Consider the following 16,028-nt stretch of genomic DNA (forward strand, 5'->3'; position numbering starts at 1 on the left):
CTAGCTTGATAATAGAAGGAAACATTTTATTAGATTGTAATTTATTATTTTTATTTTTTGCTTATGGCTAATGATGCCCAAATTCACTCACTCATCTCTTCTCCTACCCACCTAACTAGAAATTTTTTGTCCTGTGCTTCATAGTAAGGAGTGTTGTTTCACTTGTAAAAGGAAGACTTGCCGCAAGTAAGGAATTGGCCAGATTGTCTGTGTTGAGATGTTCCTTAAGCAGAACCAATACTAGCCAGCAAACCTCTGCTCCTCCTTAAATGAGGAATTGATCATCAGCAATGGACTTTCCCACTGTCCTTCACCTGCCGAGCAGAACATGGGTCCAAAATACAGATTATGGAATGAAGCTTTCCCAATACCTCTAGTACTAAGATTGGAGATGTAGCCATTTGTTCCTAGGGTATACTTTTTTCCTCATGGATGACTATATCTGAGTCAGAAACCAAAAAAAAATTATTGGTAAAATCATGAGAAATTTCCTTTAAACAGCAACTTGATTAAGCTACCTAGAGGCGACAATTGAATTAACCAGGCCATCTACCACCTGTAACAGATATGTTGTGGATATTGTTTCTTTACCTTCACGCAGGTATGGCATAACTATTCAGAACATCTTTGATGCAGTTGTTCAGCTTTGGCATAAGATTCTTTCCACCAACATTAGAACCATCTTTCCCCTCAGATACATCTGTCACTGGACATCCAAAAACTAGAGTGACCTGTGAGAACGAAGCTGGGGAATAGGGTTCCTAGTAGTCACAGTATCAGTAGATGAGAACAAAATTATTTGGAAAGTTCTCCCAAACTGAATAGAGTGATCTGTTGGTGTAACATTGTTCTTCTGCACAGCCCTTGGGGAAATATTCAGATTCATTAATCTTTGATGGTAGACCATCAAAACAGGTTGCTTGCCCCAAAAGGAAAGGTAATATTTGTATTGTGGGCAGCACCTAGGAGCCCCACACACAGACATATTCCCTGGCATCAGTCTGTAGGGGTACCATCTCCATAAATCCAATTCAAGCACCTCATCCATCCATCTAATTGAGATTTATGATTAAATCATCTGTCTAGGATTTTACACTGTGCCTATCACTATGGTGTCTGAGCACACTGTTGTATAATTTGTGTATCTGGGAAAGTATCTCCAATTCTGCTGACATATATAGGTTCCCTTATACTAATGATTGTTGTTGTTTGCATGCTGGTCCCTATGTGGAGTCCAAACATCGGTGCGCCAGGAGCTGGAACCGTTCATAATAGTGTGTGTTGACCTGCACATGCGTCGTGCATTGGCCACGTGGCGTTTCCATGACTTCAGCTCTAGTTCCCTCTTACCATTGCATAGCCAGAGTAGAAACCCCTGTTCCTTGTGCTCCTAGCCTGATTAGTCGTACTGCGTTTTCCCTCTTTTTGCCTTGTATATAGTTAGTTTATTTTGTAGTCGTAGTTAGTTGTCCATTTTAGATAGTTAAGTGTTCCTTGTTGGAATTTTCTCCTTTGTGGGACCCTGTAGTGGGGTGGTTACCCGCTCCTGCCCTGTAGGGCTTAAAAGTCAGCCCTGGACTAATCGCCTTTTATGATGAGATTACTGGTTCTGTGGATGAAGGGAAAGCAGTGGATGTATTGTTTCTTGACTTTAGCAAAGCTTTTGACACGGTCTCCCACAGTATTCTTGTCAGCAAGTTAAGGAAGTATGGGCTAGATGAATGCACTATAAGGTGGGTAGAAAGCTGGCTAGATTGTCGGGCTCAACGGGTAGTGATCAATGGCTCCATGTCTAGTTGGCAGCCGGTGTCAAGTGGAGTGCCCCAGGGGTCGGTCCTGGGGCCGGTTTTGTTCAATATCTTCATAAATGATCTGGAGGATGGTGTGGATTGCACTCTCAGCAAATTTGCAGATGATACTAAACTGGGAGGAGTGGTAGATACGCTGGAGGGGAGGGATAGGATACAGAAGGACCTAGACAAATTGGAGGATTGGGCCAAAAGAAATCTGATGAGGTTCAATAAGGATAAGTGCAGGGTCCTGCACTTAGGATGGAAGAATCCAATGCACCGCTACAGACTAGGGACCGAATGGCTAGGCAGCAGTTCTGCGGAAAAGGACCTAGGGGTGACAGTGGACGAGAAGCTGGATATGAGTCAACAGTGTGCCCTTGTTGCCAAGAAGGCCAATGGCATTTTGGGATGTATAAGTAGGGGCATAGCGAGCAGATCGAGGGATGTGATCGTTCCCCTCTATTCGACACTGGTGAGGCCTCATCTGGAGTACTGTGTCCAGTTTTGGGCCCCACACTACAAGAAGGATGTGGATAAATTGGAGAGAGTCCAGCGAAGGGCAACAAAAATGATTAGGGGTCTAGAGCACATGACTTATGAAGAGAGGCTGAGGGAGCTGGGATTGTTTAGTCTGCAGAAGAGAAGAATGAGGGGGGATTTGATAGCTGCTTTCAACTACCTGAAAGGGGGTTCCAAAGAGGATGGCTCTAGACTGTTCTCAATGGTAGCAGATGACAGAACGAGGAGTAATGGTCTCAAGTTGCAATGGGGGAGGTTTAGATTGGATATTAGGAAAAACTTTTTCACTAAGAGGGTGGTGAAACACTGGAATGCGTTACCTAGGGAGGTGGTAGAATCTCCTTCCTTAGAGGTTTTTAAGGTCAGGCTTGACAAAGCCCTGGCTGGGATGATTTAACTGGGAATTGGTCCTGCTTCGAGCAGGGGGTTGGACTAGATGACCTTCTGGGGTCCCTTCCAACCCTGATATTCTATGATTGGGGGAATGGCTGCAGCTGGGCCACGCCCCAGTCAGGCCGCAGCTGGGCCTGTAAAGGGGCTGCTTGGCTGAAGCTTAGCCAGAGTGTGTCTCTGCGTTCAGAGAGGGAAGGGCCTGGCTGCAGGGACCTGAGGGAATACCTAGATTGGGGCAGGGCTGAGGGGAAAAGGCCTTCGGAGCAGGGGCTCTCCGGCCTGGAAACCCCCAGGCTGTGAAGCCTAGGTTAGGGCCTATTAGATACGGAGATTGCCAGGGGGCAGCCCATGGGTAGACAGAGGCAGCAGGTCCGAACCCCCTTGCCCGTGATGAGTGGCTGATACACTGCAGTCTGCCCCGGGGAGCGGGCTAAGCGATGACTGGCAGTAGCCAAGACTGAAGCGAGGTGGGGATAGTGGGTGGGGGTTCCCCGGGGAGGGGAGACCCTCAGGGATTGTTGGAGTTTACTGCCAGGGGGCAGCACCCCAGTGGGAGGAGGCACCGGGTCCTGGGAGGGACTGGGGCCGGCGGTAAGGTGGATCACCAGACGGCAGAGGGCGCTCCAGAGGCTGACGACCTAATTCCCAAGGACAGCCAGCAGGAGGCGCCGCCGGGTGAGTCCGGCTCTATTACAGACCCTCTCTTCCGGCCTGGGTACTATGCACAGGCAAGCTGGCTTTAAGTACTGTGGTTTGTGCCCTCACTCCTTCTCTGTAAGCATCGAGCACCAACACTGCCTTTATTATTTGGACAAAGCCCACATTGCCGCTCGCTGCTCCAGCTGCCACTACTTTCCGTCCTGGACTCAAGAAGCTCTGGAGCTTCATCTCTGAATGTTCCTCATGGAAGAAGCAATGCAGCCACATGCCCCTTCAGATCCGGGACCGGTAGATCTGTCAGAACTACAGCCAGCACCAGCAGCGGGCGCTTTTCCCTGCCCTACCCACTCAGAATCAGCAGCACCGGCACCACCACCTAAATCCCACTGTGTTGGATGCACACTCATGGGCACAAGGGTAGATCCCCGATGAGGACAGCCGCCAAATGCAGTGTTACCTCCCTGAGCTTCATGAGGTTGGGTGAAAAGTCGCAGGTCAACTCTGAGGTTCCCACTCTGCAGAAGCCTGGTTCGGAGTATAAGTCGAATGCCAGCACCGCCCTTCAGCCATGGTGACGGTCCCGCCACCATCACCTCCAGTGCCATCCACACCATCGGAACCATCTGGTCTATCCCACCCGGTCCTGCGCACTCCAGGACGCTTGTTCCCCCCTGACACTGACAGCTGAACTGCTGCTGCGCTTCTCTGGCTCTCCTCAGCATTCCACACAGCCAGTCGTCCTTGGCTCTCCATCTCCGACCACGGAACTTCTCCTTCTTATGGATCGCCCTCCATCGCTCCACCCCACGCTGACATCTCCACCGACGGCCCCTCCTCTACCAGATTCATCTTTATAGTCAGACTGGTCCTCTGAACAGGACACAGCCTTCTCGCCAGCTCACTCCTACAGCCCGGATCCCTGCTGTCAACCCTATCTGCCTCACTGTATCTCAGCAGCCATCTCATGGCTCGCCTACCCTTGGGTACCGCCCATGCTGGGCAACCCCTATGCTGGCCATACTGGTCTGCCTGGGACATGTGCTGCCACTGTGGCCTCTCCTCACGCCCACAGTACCAACCATCTTCACCTTCTGCTGATCCTCCTTCTGTCTGAGGATCCCCATGAAGCCTCCGGTCTTCCAGCACCCTCTGTACCATTGGTTCCAGTAGCTCCCTCTGTCCCAACTGGGGCTTCTTCGTCTCCTGATGATGCCATCATCTCACCTGCACTCTCACCTCTGGATGACCATGCCCAATAACAGGACCTTCTCTGCCGTATGGCGATGGCCCTCAGTCTCCCCATGGAAGATGTCCAGGACCACCACGATCCGTTCCTAGACATTCTGTTGCCTGCTGGGCCCTCCCGAAGTGCCTTGCCCCAACACTATGCCATTCTCCAACTGGCACAAGCAGTTTGGCACACCGCAGCATCCTGTGCCCCCACTAGAAAACGGGTGAGCGTAGGTACTTCATTCCAGCTAAGGGTACAGACTTCTTATTCTCCCACCCTCCTCCAAACTCCTTGGTAGTCTAGGTGGCCACAGATGTGCTCACCAGCAACATCTCCATTCTCCATACGCACCCAGACTGGGCAGCAAAAAAACTCAACCTTATTGGCCGTAAGGTCTATTCCTCCGTGGCCTTCAATTCCGCATTGCCAGTTACCAGAGCATTCTGGCAAAATAGGACTTCCTGTTCTACCCAAAAGTTGCGGACTTTCAAGCCTTCCTGCCCCCTGATAAACAGCGGGTATTCACTAGTGTACTGGGGAGCCTATGGTGCCATGGCCCAGGGCCTCTGGTCGCACCGTGAGGTGAGGATGCATATCAACATTCTCGAGCCATGTGCTATTTGCTTAGCTTGCCGGGCCTTCTGCCACTTCTCCGCCACCGCCATGTCCAAGCGTTATATGAGTGCTGCCACATTGTCGGACATGTCAACAAGCAGGGTGGAGCCCGATCCCGGTTCCTCTGTGCGGAGGCCATTCTCCTTTAGAACTGGTGCCTCCGGCACAACATCACCCTCCATGTGGTACACCACCTGGGGATGAACAACTCCCTTGCGGACCCACTCAGTCACTCCTTCCATGCAAAACAGAAATGAGAACTCCACAATCTCGTTCTCTGCTCCATCTTCCATGAGGGGCACTCCTCGATGGGACCTGTTCGCCACACTGACCAACCACAAACTCCTCTTCTGCTCCAGGGGAGCCCTTGGTACCGGTTCGCGGGGAGATGCCTTTCTCATTCTCTTGACCAGTGAGCTCTATTATGCCTTCCTGCCCATTCTCCTGCTTCCCCAGATCCTACATAAAATCCACCAGGATTGAGGGACTGTTCACCTTGTGGCCCATGCTTGGCCCTGCTAGTATTGGTTTCCAGACCACCTTCATCTCTCCACTAATTCTCCAGTTCCACTATCCTTGCTCCCTGATTTCCTCACTCAAGCCCACAGCCGCCTCTGGTACCCCAATCCCAGCCCTCTTCACCTCATGGCGTGGTATTTGGATGGAACTTGCACATGTTCTGCCCCCGTGCATGACATCTTCATGCACAGTAGGCACCCATTTACCAGGGCTTGCTACCTCGCAAAGTGGCCCTGCTTCAGTGCCTGAGCACAGCACCACAACCTCTGTTTTTATTTTGGTGGTCCTGGTTTACCTTCTCCATCTTTGTCTCTCAGACCTCGCTCAACCCTCTGTTCAAATATACCTAGCGGCACTCAGTGCCTTCCTCCCACCTGTGGATGGGTTCTCCATTTTCATGCATCCACCTACTGCCCGCTTCCTCCATGGTCTCCTCAACATTTTCCCCTCGGTGGGAAAAACCGACCCCCTCCTGGAATGTCAACCTTGTTCTCTCCACCCTCACTAAGCCGCCCTTTGAACCCCTGTTGATTTGCTCCATTTCTCACCTCTCTGAAGGTGGTGACCTTGGTCGCCAACTCCTCCACACAATGCGTCAGCAAACTGGCAGCTGTGATGGCAGACCCACCTTTCACCATGACAAGGTCTCCCTATGCCTTCACCCCAAATTCCTTCCCAAAGTAGCCTCCTCATTTCACCTCAACCAGAGTGTACACTTACCCATCTTCTACCTTAAGCTACATGCCTCCAACAAGGAGTGCATGCTACACTTTCTTGATGTACGCCAAGGACTGGTCTTTTACCTCCAATACGCCCGAGCCTTCCGCGCCACCCCTTGCCTCTTCATCGCCATCGTGGCCACGCTCTTTCCTCACAACATCTTTCCCACTGGGTCTCCCGCTGCATTACTGACTGCTATGCACTCTCTGATGTTCTCCTGTCCCCTCCATGGGTCACAGCCCACTCCACACAGGCTCATGCAACCACATCCGCTTTCCTTGCGAGCATCCCGTGGCAGGATATTTGTAGAGTGGCCACTTGGTCCTCCATTGACACCTTTACCGATCATTGTGTCCTAGCCCCTGCAACGGCAGATGTGGCTGTTGGCTACACTGTCCTCCTCCCAGCTCCATGGATCTGTTTAGTGACAGTGGGATTAAATCTTAAAGTTAGTGAACTGTGTTAAATGGTGTGGTGGTCCCTCGCTCTCAAGCGGGGAGGGAGGCCACTCCACCTTGCTGTATCAGGCAACAGCACTCAGGCTCATGTCTCGCTGGTGGGGCTGAGCTGTAAGAAGTCTATAGCTCTGTAACCGCCTAGCAGAGGCAAACAAGCAGTAACAGTCGGGTGCTCTCGCCCCCTTGGGTGGGGCAGAGCAGTCTTTAGATGGCAGTCCCGGCAACTCCTCCCCAGCAGACTGGAGAGGTCTGTCTCCTTCCGTAGCTCCTGCCCAACTGAGATACAGGCCCGTTTCTTTATACTTCCTGTCCAGCCCTGGTACTTCCAGCGAGGGGGCGGGAGGTGGGAGGGATTGGGTCTGGCTCCGCCCACCAGTGGGAGGGTAGTGGTCCCTCTCTCTCAAGTCCAAAGGGAGGCCACTCCGCCTCCCTACAAATGGCTATTCCTTTTAATGGAGATGAAAACTCATCCACTGAGGCATCCAGATTCAGGATGCTACTGAACTTTCAAAGGCCATACAAGCATTTAGAATGGTTTGGTGGTTTACCTCCTTCCGTCATTAGAAGTTATTTTGAATAATGTCATTAATTAAAGTGATGCAGAAGAAAAATTAAATCAATAGCTAAAATATTTCAGAATATAGCTAAAAGTTATCTAGGAGAGATTGTGTAGAGTTAGACATAGAGGTATTGAAAATTAGCACTCAGGTCAGAAACCAAAAAGCCACAGCATCGAAAAGCTCATGCTGCAGTGTGGTAACTTTTTCTTCGAAATTTCTCCAAAGAACAGGAAACGGAGGCAGCAAGCATAAGTGGGTGGGACTCTGAGGTTAGAGCTGTTATTAAAATAAAATATTTGAAACTAAACTTTGCTGATAAACACTTCAGTTGTCTATGATGGTAGCAGAGAGTAGTATTCCAAGAGATCCGAACCTGAGTACAGTAAATAAGGTGAGTTTTTTTTCTTGAGTGATACTGTTTTTAGATTAAAAAAACCCTGAGCTTTCTTCTTTTAGAGAAAGTTGTATTAATCTGTTGCAGCCTATAAAGTGTTAAGGAAGGTTTTCAAAGTTTAGTATCTACAAATTAGGTGGTTTAGAGCAATATTGTTTTGAAAAGATAAAAGAATTATTGATATCATTAAGTACTAGAATGCACTGTCTCCTTTTTAAAATGAATGGTTTAAGCACACTAATGAATGTGAAACAGTCCCTGTAACTCTGTGTGGTAAATGTTCAAATTCTTAGCTGCAATGAAGCATCAAATTCTTCTAATCCAAAATTTCATATAACTTTTTTGTTTTTAGTTTGTAAAATCTCACTCTGTTTTTGTAATTTCCATCTATTAGTTTTCTATAGCTTTTTTCAGAGCATCATAATTAAGTTCATTTTTATTTTGGACAAAAATAGTATTTTTTTCTTAATGTTAACTTTTATGCCAAGCTCATTTTTGAAGACCTTTTACTGTACTAGCTTGAAAGCAAGGTGTGTTGGTGTTAATTACATGTAGACTGAATTTTAATACCTTACTTAGTTCTATATAAAGCATCTCAGCAAATCCTATTAATACCAGTTAGTATGTCATCCAAATTGTTTTATTAACGTAAATAACAGAAATGTTAAATAATGTCATAATTATCATAAGGGAATCTACCTTTCCCTGCTGTGGTAAAAACAGGAAATAAGGCATGATAAATCCATATTGAAAGTGCTTATATTTTCCTCATGAAATCTTATCTTATCTTCAGGAGTGGATTTACCCCGAAACATGCCATGCCATAGCACAGGGCCCCAACCACAGGGGGCCCCAAAACATAGGCGTGGGAACTAGCAGTGCAGTGGGGCTGCAGCATCCCCACGTTTTATGCGGGGCTCCGCTGCTGCCCAGGTTCCAGGCTGCTGCCCCGGGCTCTGCAGGCTCTGCTGCTTCCTCCCCCCGCCCAGGGCTCTGCAGGCTCTGCTGCTGCCTCCCCCCGCCCAGGGCTCTGCAGGCTCTGCTGCCTCCCCCCGCCCAGGGTCCCGGCTGCCACCCCGTCCCCAAGGCTCTGCTGCCTCCCCCGGCCCAGGGTCCCGACTGCCACCCCGCGTCCAGGGCTCTGCGGGCTCTGCTGCCTCCCCCCGCCCAGGGTCCCGGCTGCCGCCCCGCGCCCAAGGCTCTGCAGGCTCTGCTGCCTCCCCCGGCCCAGGGTCCCGACTGCCACCCCCCGCCCAGGGCTCTGCCGGCTCTGCTGCCTCCCCCCGCCCAGGGTCCCGGCTGCCACCCCAGGCTCTGCAGGCTCTGCTGCCTCCCCCCGCCCAGGGTCCTGACTGCCGCCCCCCGCCCAGGGTCCTGGCTGCCACCCCGTGCCCCGGGCTCTGCAGGCTCTGCTGCCGCCCCGCACCCAGGGTCCTGACTGCCACCCCGGGCTCTGCAGGTTTCGCTGCTGCCGCCCCACACCCAGGGCTCTGCAGGCTCCGCTGCCTCCCCCCGCCCAGGGTCCTGGCTGCCACCCCGCGCGCAGGGCTCTGCGGGCTCCGCTGCTGCCACCTCGCGCCCAGGGCTCTGCGGGCTCTGCTGCCGCTCGGGGTCCCGGCAGCCGCCCCGCATCCAGGGCTCTGCAGGCTCCGCTGCTGCCCCACGCCTGGGGTCCTGGCTGCTGCCCCACGCCACTTACGTTAAAACATATTGTTAGGAGCACAGCGGAGCCCTGCATAAAACATGGGGGTGCTGCAGCACTCTTCCCTCCCCTCCCCCGTCCCGGCACCCAGGGCCGCCGATGGGGCGAAGGGGGAGTTGCCCCAGGGCCCGGCTATTTAAAAGGGTCCAGGGCTCCTGGCTGCTGCAGTTGCAGTAGCTGGAGCCCCAGGCCCTTTAAATTGCTGCCAGAGCTCCGGATGGCGCAGCCCGAGCAGCAGTGAAGATCTGGCTCGGGGAGGCTAGCCCCTAGTCCAGCCCCTTCCAGGGGCCCGGAGCCAGCTCCCCCACCTTGCCCAGGGGTCCAGCAATTCTGTCGGATTCCTGCCCGCACCCCTAGTTCCCGCACCTATGGTCCCGACTGACGCCCCGTGGCCCACACCCAGCTCTGGACCCACGCCTGGGGTGGACATGGGTCTGGCTTCCTTTTTATTGGCTGGGTACCTGACAGGGGCCCCGGAAATGAAGCTGCACACAGGGCCCCACTAACTCTAAGTCTGCCACTGTCTTACTTTATCTTTCTACCTCCCATGGTCTTTGGATTTTTATGAGAGAACTTCCAAAATGTTGTGTAATTTGTGTAATTTTGCAATTATCTGATACAATTTCAGATCAATTATTTACTTCATTCTTCTAGATCCCCAAGTAAACCCTTGGCACGGAAATTGATGAGTGGGATGGACTGGGAGGTAGTGAGTAGGAATTCATTGTCTGATGACAGGTTAGAAACACAGAGCCTACCATCACGATCTCCACCTGGAACCCCAAATCAGTAAGTAGAGTGGAGTATCCTTTCTGCAGTCATCATTGCCTGTTCACCTCTTATTTGTCAGTTATCCCTGTTCATTACCAAAATAAAGTTGTTTGTTTCACAAGGGAGTTTTTACAAACTAGCTCTTAACATCCCTTGATGTGGAATTCAATGTTCTAAATTTTATTTTTGCTGACATTCTTTGGTATATAATAATTCCAGATGCATCTCAAAAGCATCCAACCTTTAAAAAGTGTAACATTTGGCACTCAATACCATAATAGTTTGAGGAGTTTCCCCAGACTTTTTCTTGCATGACAGCTAACAGCTGGATTATAATTGCGGTATACTGAATATATCTGAGAGTGCGAACAGAGCATGTGAGATAATAATTATGGCTTGAAGAGATGACATTAATAAAACCTTCAGCTGTATAATTATTTTATTCAGGAATCATTTTAGAATTTAACTTTTTGGTTCAGTAATACAGTACCTCTTGTAAACGTGTTCCAGGTCTAGGCTATAAAAAATGCCAGTGGGTTAATTTCCCTATTTTTCTGCATTTCTTTTGTTCCCTGCAAAATTTATTTTTCAAACATCATGAAGCTTTCTTGTTTTCTGTTTACAATGAATGAAAAGCATTCTTGATTTTTTTTTACAAAATAGGAAAGCAGTTCTTTAAGTGTGCTGAAAGTGATGCTGAATGAGAGCTATCCAGTTCTGTATTGCATAAACGGTGATTTCTCATTGAGAGTCTCTCGTCTTCAGAACAGTTATTTCAAAGAGTGTTATGCAAATATCTGAAACATTTTACATTTTACATTTAAAATATTGGTTTATTAATAATGCTTAGATTCTATAAAGCACTTTTCGCCCATAGATCTTAAGGCATAGATCTTAAGGCATTCAAAAATGAAGGTAAGTATCAAAAGACCCATTTTTCAGATGGGACAACTGAGGCAGGAAGTTGAAGTGTGACTGTCATGGGGTCACACAATAAGGTTGGTGACTGTGTTAGGAATAGAATCCAGGGCTGAAATCCTGGCCCTGTTTAAGTTAATTAGAGTTCTTCCATTGACTTCAATAGAGCCAGGATTTCACCTCAGGTCCTCTTGACTGCCAGTCTGTCCACTGGATCATGCTATTATAAGCAGAACTCCTTTCTTTAAAGTATTCCCGGCATGTTTTATGACCTTCAGTATTTATGGCAAGAGAGGGTTTTTTACCCATTTTATGAACTGATAAATAAGCCATTCTTCATAATATCTCTGATTTGGTTATTATTTAAGTATTTGTTGAAATAATAAAAAGATTTTGAGAATTTGAAATAATGGAAATGAAAAAAAAATGAATTGAATGAGAGAAAATGAATTAATGGAATTACAATTCACTGTTTAAAATTCTTCAGTAAAATTATCTATATGAATATATGCTTACATTTAGAAGGAAAGTAAATAATTTTTTTAAAATTGTACATTTATAGTTATAGGACAATGCAGATTAAAAGCATCAATCTTGGAGAATTTTCTAACTGCTTAATTATTTTTTTCCTATTTAGTCGCAATTCTGCATTTACTCAAGAGGGAGCCCGTTTACGACCATCTTCAGTTGGACATTTAGTGGACCATGTAGTTCACACCTCACCAAGTGAAGTTTTTGCAAATCACAGATCTCCATCCTCCACCCAAGCTAATAGCATCATTCTGGAATCATCACCGTGAGTTCAGCCATTATTAATATATTATTACTATAGCACATTGAGGCCCTGATAGAGATAGTCCCTACCTTTGAGAGTTTATTTAGTTCCCTTTAATCTTTATCAATAAAGCCCAGGTCCAGAAAACGTTAATTTATAAATAACTATTTTTAGGGGGCATTAATATAGATCTGGTAAAAAGATAGTTGCCAGAGTAAGTGCCCATAATTCAGCCATTAAAATGGAGTAGGATTTTACTCATTTCTTAATTTTATTCAGTGCCTATAGATAGGCTTGGTGGAGTTATGCAAGTATCATTCTGTATGTGTATATAAGATATTTTTTGCAAGAAGGAAAGAATGCATGATTCTGTGGTCTGATGTAAAGGTTTTAGTGGCATGGATTTGGAAATGTTGCATTATTTTCAGGGGCCAAAAACTGTATTCTCTCTCTCATATTTAAAAGATTTTTTAAAAAAAAAATATTGGTGCAATTTTCGCTATCTGTGCCTAAATCTCAACTTTACTATGAGTCCAATTATACAGAGCTCAGATGAAGAAGGAAACTAATATATTACACACCAGAAAAATGACACACAGTAATTTACCTATAGATAAGTGTCACAGGAACCTTCCATTTTCACTGGTATAAGGCACATTTTCTAGTTTTTCATGGTCACAAATTACCTGTCACTGAGCAGAACTAGTTATCATTCATGCTGGGGCCCAAAGGCTATTTTTGGTGGGGAATTCAGTATTTTGGGAAAATAGGAAAAATTTACATGTTTATTTTAAAACAAAGAAGTGGTTGTTTGAAGTTGTTCATAGGTTTCAAATGTTAGAAATTTTGATGGAACTGGATTAATGGGCAGAGTGCAAATAAAATGGTAGAATCATAGAATATCAGGGTTGGAAGGCACCTCAGGAGGTCATCTAGTCCAACCCCCTGCTCAAAGCAGGACCAATCCCCAGTCAAATCATCTCAGCCAGGGCTTTGTCAAGCCTGACCTTAAAAACTTCTAAGGAAGGAGATTCTACCACCTCCCTAGGTAACGCATTGCAGTGCGTAATAAATGAAGGTGCGTAATAAATGCTATTTCTCTCTCTCGTATCACCACCAAATCTATTTCTATGTAGATAAATTGAACACTTGATGTGGTATAAAATAACTGTCATAATAATTTTGGGATGAGTCAGTAAACAAGCAAATTGTGCAGATTATCTCCAAGAAAAACCTGTAAAACATTTATAACACACCGTCATGTATTTTATATATGCCTTAGGTGTCTCAGAAAATCTGCTTTAGGATTTTTTTTGTTTTTAGACAGTGCTGAAGAAGTTGTATGTGGACTTTCTGTTGTATCTCTTTGCCTGGAACCTTACTTACTAGCAGCCCAACTGTTCAGGGCTGTTTTGGAGAGAGAAATTAAAAGTAATAAATGTAAAACACCTCTTATAGTGACCTAATAAAGCATTTATAAGACACAAAATTCTCACAACTTTAATAGCTGATATATCTTGCCTTTACAGTGTTAGAATAAGTATTGGCAATCTCTTCTTCCTAATTTAAAACTCCCATTTTTAATCCTGCCAGAACCTGACTTCAAAGGTATCCGACTTCAGACAGTGACATTTTAATTTCTGTTGTTGCTGTGTGATATTCATATTATGGTAGTGGCTTATGAGGGTTCCATTGTGGTAGGTGCTGTACAGAGGGAGATGTGGTTCCTGCCCCAAAGAGTTTGTAATGTAAGATGAAGAGCAGCGTACGAAAAGTGGTCAAGAGTGCCACAATGTAATATTAACAACTTTTTATATAAATATACATATTTGCTTTATATTTTTGTCTTGGTAGTAATGTGATTACTAGTTTTCTCAAACTACCCCTTACTCTATTTGTTAAATAGCTGATTTCTTGCAAGGGTCACCACAGAAGTGAGTCTTGAAAAGCCTTCTAGGAAAGGGTCGTGGCTTTGCAGATCAGTTCAGGCATGGATGTTCCTTGTATAAAATGTGGCATGGAAGAAAGTGGAAAGGTGTGTTTGAGAGAAGCAGAAAAGCTACTACTAGACAAAGACTGAATTTTGTCTGAATGGGATGTGCAAAACTGGGACATAGTCAAATATATAATATACCTACGACGCAGTGACTTATGTAGACATGGCCTTAGACACCTTAGCAAGCTTACAGCGGCACAGCTGTACCATTGCAGTTGCGCCACTGTAAAATCACTCGTGTAGCCGCTTTATGCCGATGGGAGAGAGCTCTTCCATCAACATAAAACCACTTCCATGAGCTCTCCTGCTGACATAGCAATGTGTACACTACAACTTATGCCGGCGAAACTTACGTTGCTCAGGAGGTGGTTTTTTCACATCCCTGAGCGACATAAGTTTTGCCCACACAAATTGTAGTGAAGACATGGCATAAGTCCCATTTTAAAACATGTAGTTTGTCACCTGAGTGACATACGTCACTTTTAAAAATAGAACCTAGGCTCCTGAGTCATTTATGCGCTTTTGAAAATTTTACCTCCTTGTTTCTTTGAAGTGTCAAAATGTTACTGATTCAGGATTTGATAATGATAAAAGGATAGAGATCATCATTAAAAAAAATCTGTGGACAGAAAGTTAACTTTAAACTACTTAGCACCAAATTAAAGTCCGGGTAACATGTGGCAGAGCACTTTTATGCATTAAATACAGGGTGTATATATAATACAAATGAGCTTTTTATGTTTAAAATAAAAAGTTCTTTGGACTGTAAACTGTGAGAGCTTAAAGTTGGGGAACTAAGAGAGCTATACCTCTCAGGACCCTTGTAGCATTAAGCCTGTTTATATCTGCAGTATTCTAGAGGAGATGCCTTGCATTACTTATGGATTCAGTTCATTTTAATTTGCAGAGTACACTTTTCACTGCCAGAAAAGTTTATTCTTTAGATTTGCTGTTTTAAGCAAATAAAACTAGTGGGTTTGCTGAATTGTTCTGATCACTTTTATGATGGAATATTTCCAGTAACAGATATTGAGATCACTGAACTCGTTTAGGTTGACTCTTTTACCAGGAGTGAAAAGTCTGTAAAGATGCATCTCAGTGCATGTAAGTGCTGAAAAGTTTTTAAATAAAATTAAATCTAGTTCCAAAGCTAGAGACAAAAGTATACCCTGATTCCTGTTGTATTTAGGGTCAATGAAGCTTTGATGTAGCTTACTTTATTGCAGACACAACTGGGCTATCAGCACGAATTACAGGTGTTTCCTATAATCTGGATAATAAACTTTCAAATCCTACATTTAACATTCTGGCAACTTTTCCTTTTGACATGTGATCCTCAACAGCAAATAAAGGAAAGTATCTGTTGTAGAAAGGTGTAGAAAGGTGTTCATACTGAAGCACTCTGAATAACTGACATTTATTGAGACCATAGCAAATATTAAATATTGCTGTTTGTTCTCAAATTCCTCTTGCTATTTCACAGTACGTTGTGATGTTTCTGATTTGTAATTTCCTAAGATAATTAAAATAATTTTTAAATTAAAACTAAATTAATTTTTAAAAGAACATAAGAACGGCCATACTGGGTCACACTAAAGGTCCATGTAGCCCAGGATCCTATCTTCTGACAGTGGCCAATGCCAGGTGCCCCAGAGGGAATGAACAGAACAGGTAATCGTAAAGTGATCCATCCCCTGTGTCCCATTCCCAGTTTCTGGCAAACAGAGGCTAGGGACATCATCCCTGCCCATCCTGGCTAATAGCCATTGATGGACATATCCTCCATGAATTTATCTAGTTCTTTTTTGAACCCTGTTATAGTCTTGGCCTTCACAACATCCTCTGGCAAGGAGTTCCACAGGTTGACACTGCGTTGTGTGAAAAAATACTTCCTTTTGTTTTTTTTAAACATGCTGCCTATTAATTTAATTTGGTGACCCCTAGTTCTTATGTTATGAGAGCTAGTAAATAACGCTTCTGTATTTACTTTCTCCACACCAGTCA

At 45.8% G+C, this 16,028-nt stretch overlaps 1 protein-coding gene across 2 annotated transcripts in view; it reads left to right on the top strand.

Annotated features, from left to right (window-relative positions):
• Positions 1-16,028, top strand: part of PTPN4 (protein tyrosine phosphatase non-receptor type 4) — a 245,977-nt gene that overhangs the window by 181,959 nt on the left and 47,990 nt on the right. The window contains exons 14-15 of one of the 2 annotated variants that reach the window (XM_074967065.1): positions 10,219-10,353; positions 11,891-12,049. In XM_074967065.1, coding sequence (XP_074823166.1) covers positions 10,219-10,353; positions 11,891-12,049 — 294 coding nt within the window. The remainder of the gene's footprint in view (positions 1-10,218; positions 10,354-11,890; positions 12,050-16,028) is intronic. The other variant, XM_074967064.1, reaches the window with a different exon arrangement.

Source organism: Natator depressus, chromosome 11 (genome assembly GCF_965152275.1).
Source record: "Natator depressus isolate rNatDep1 chromosome 11, rNatDep2.hap1, whole genome shotgun sequence".
In the NCBI taxonomy this organism is placed as follows: Eukaryota; Metazoa; Chordata; order Testudines; family Cheloniidae; genus Natator; species Natator depressus.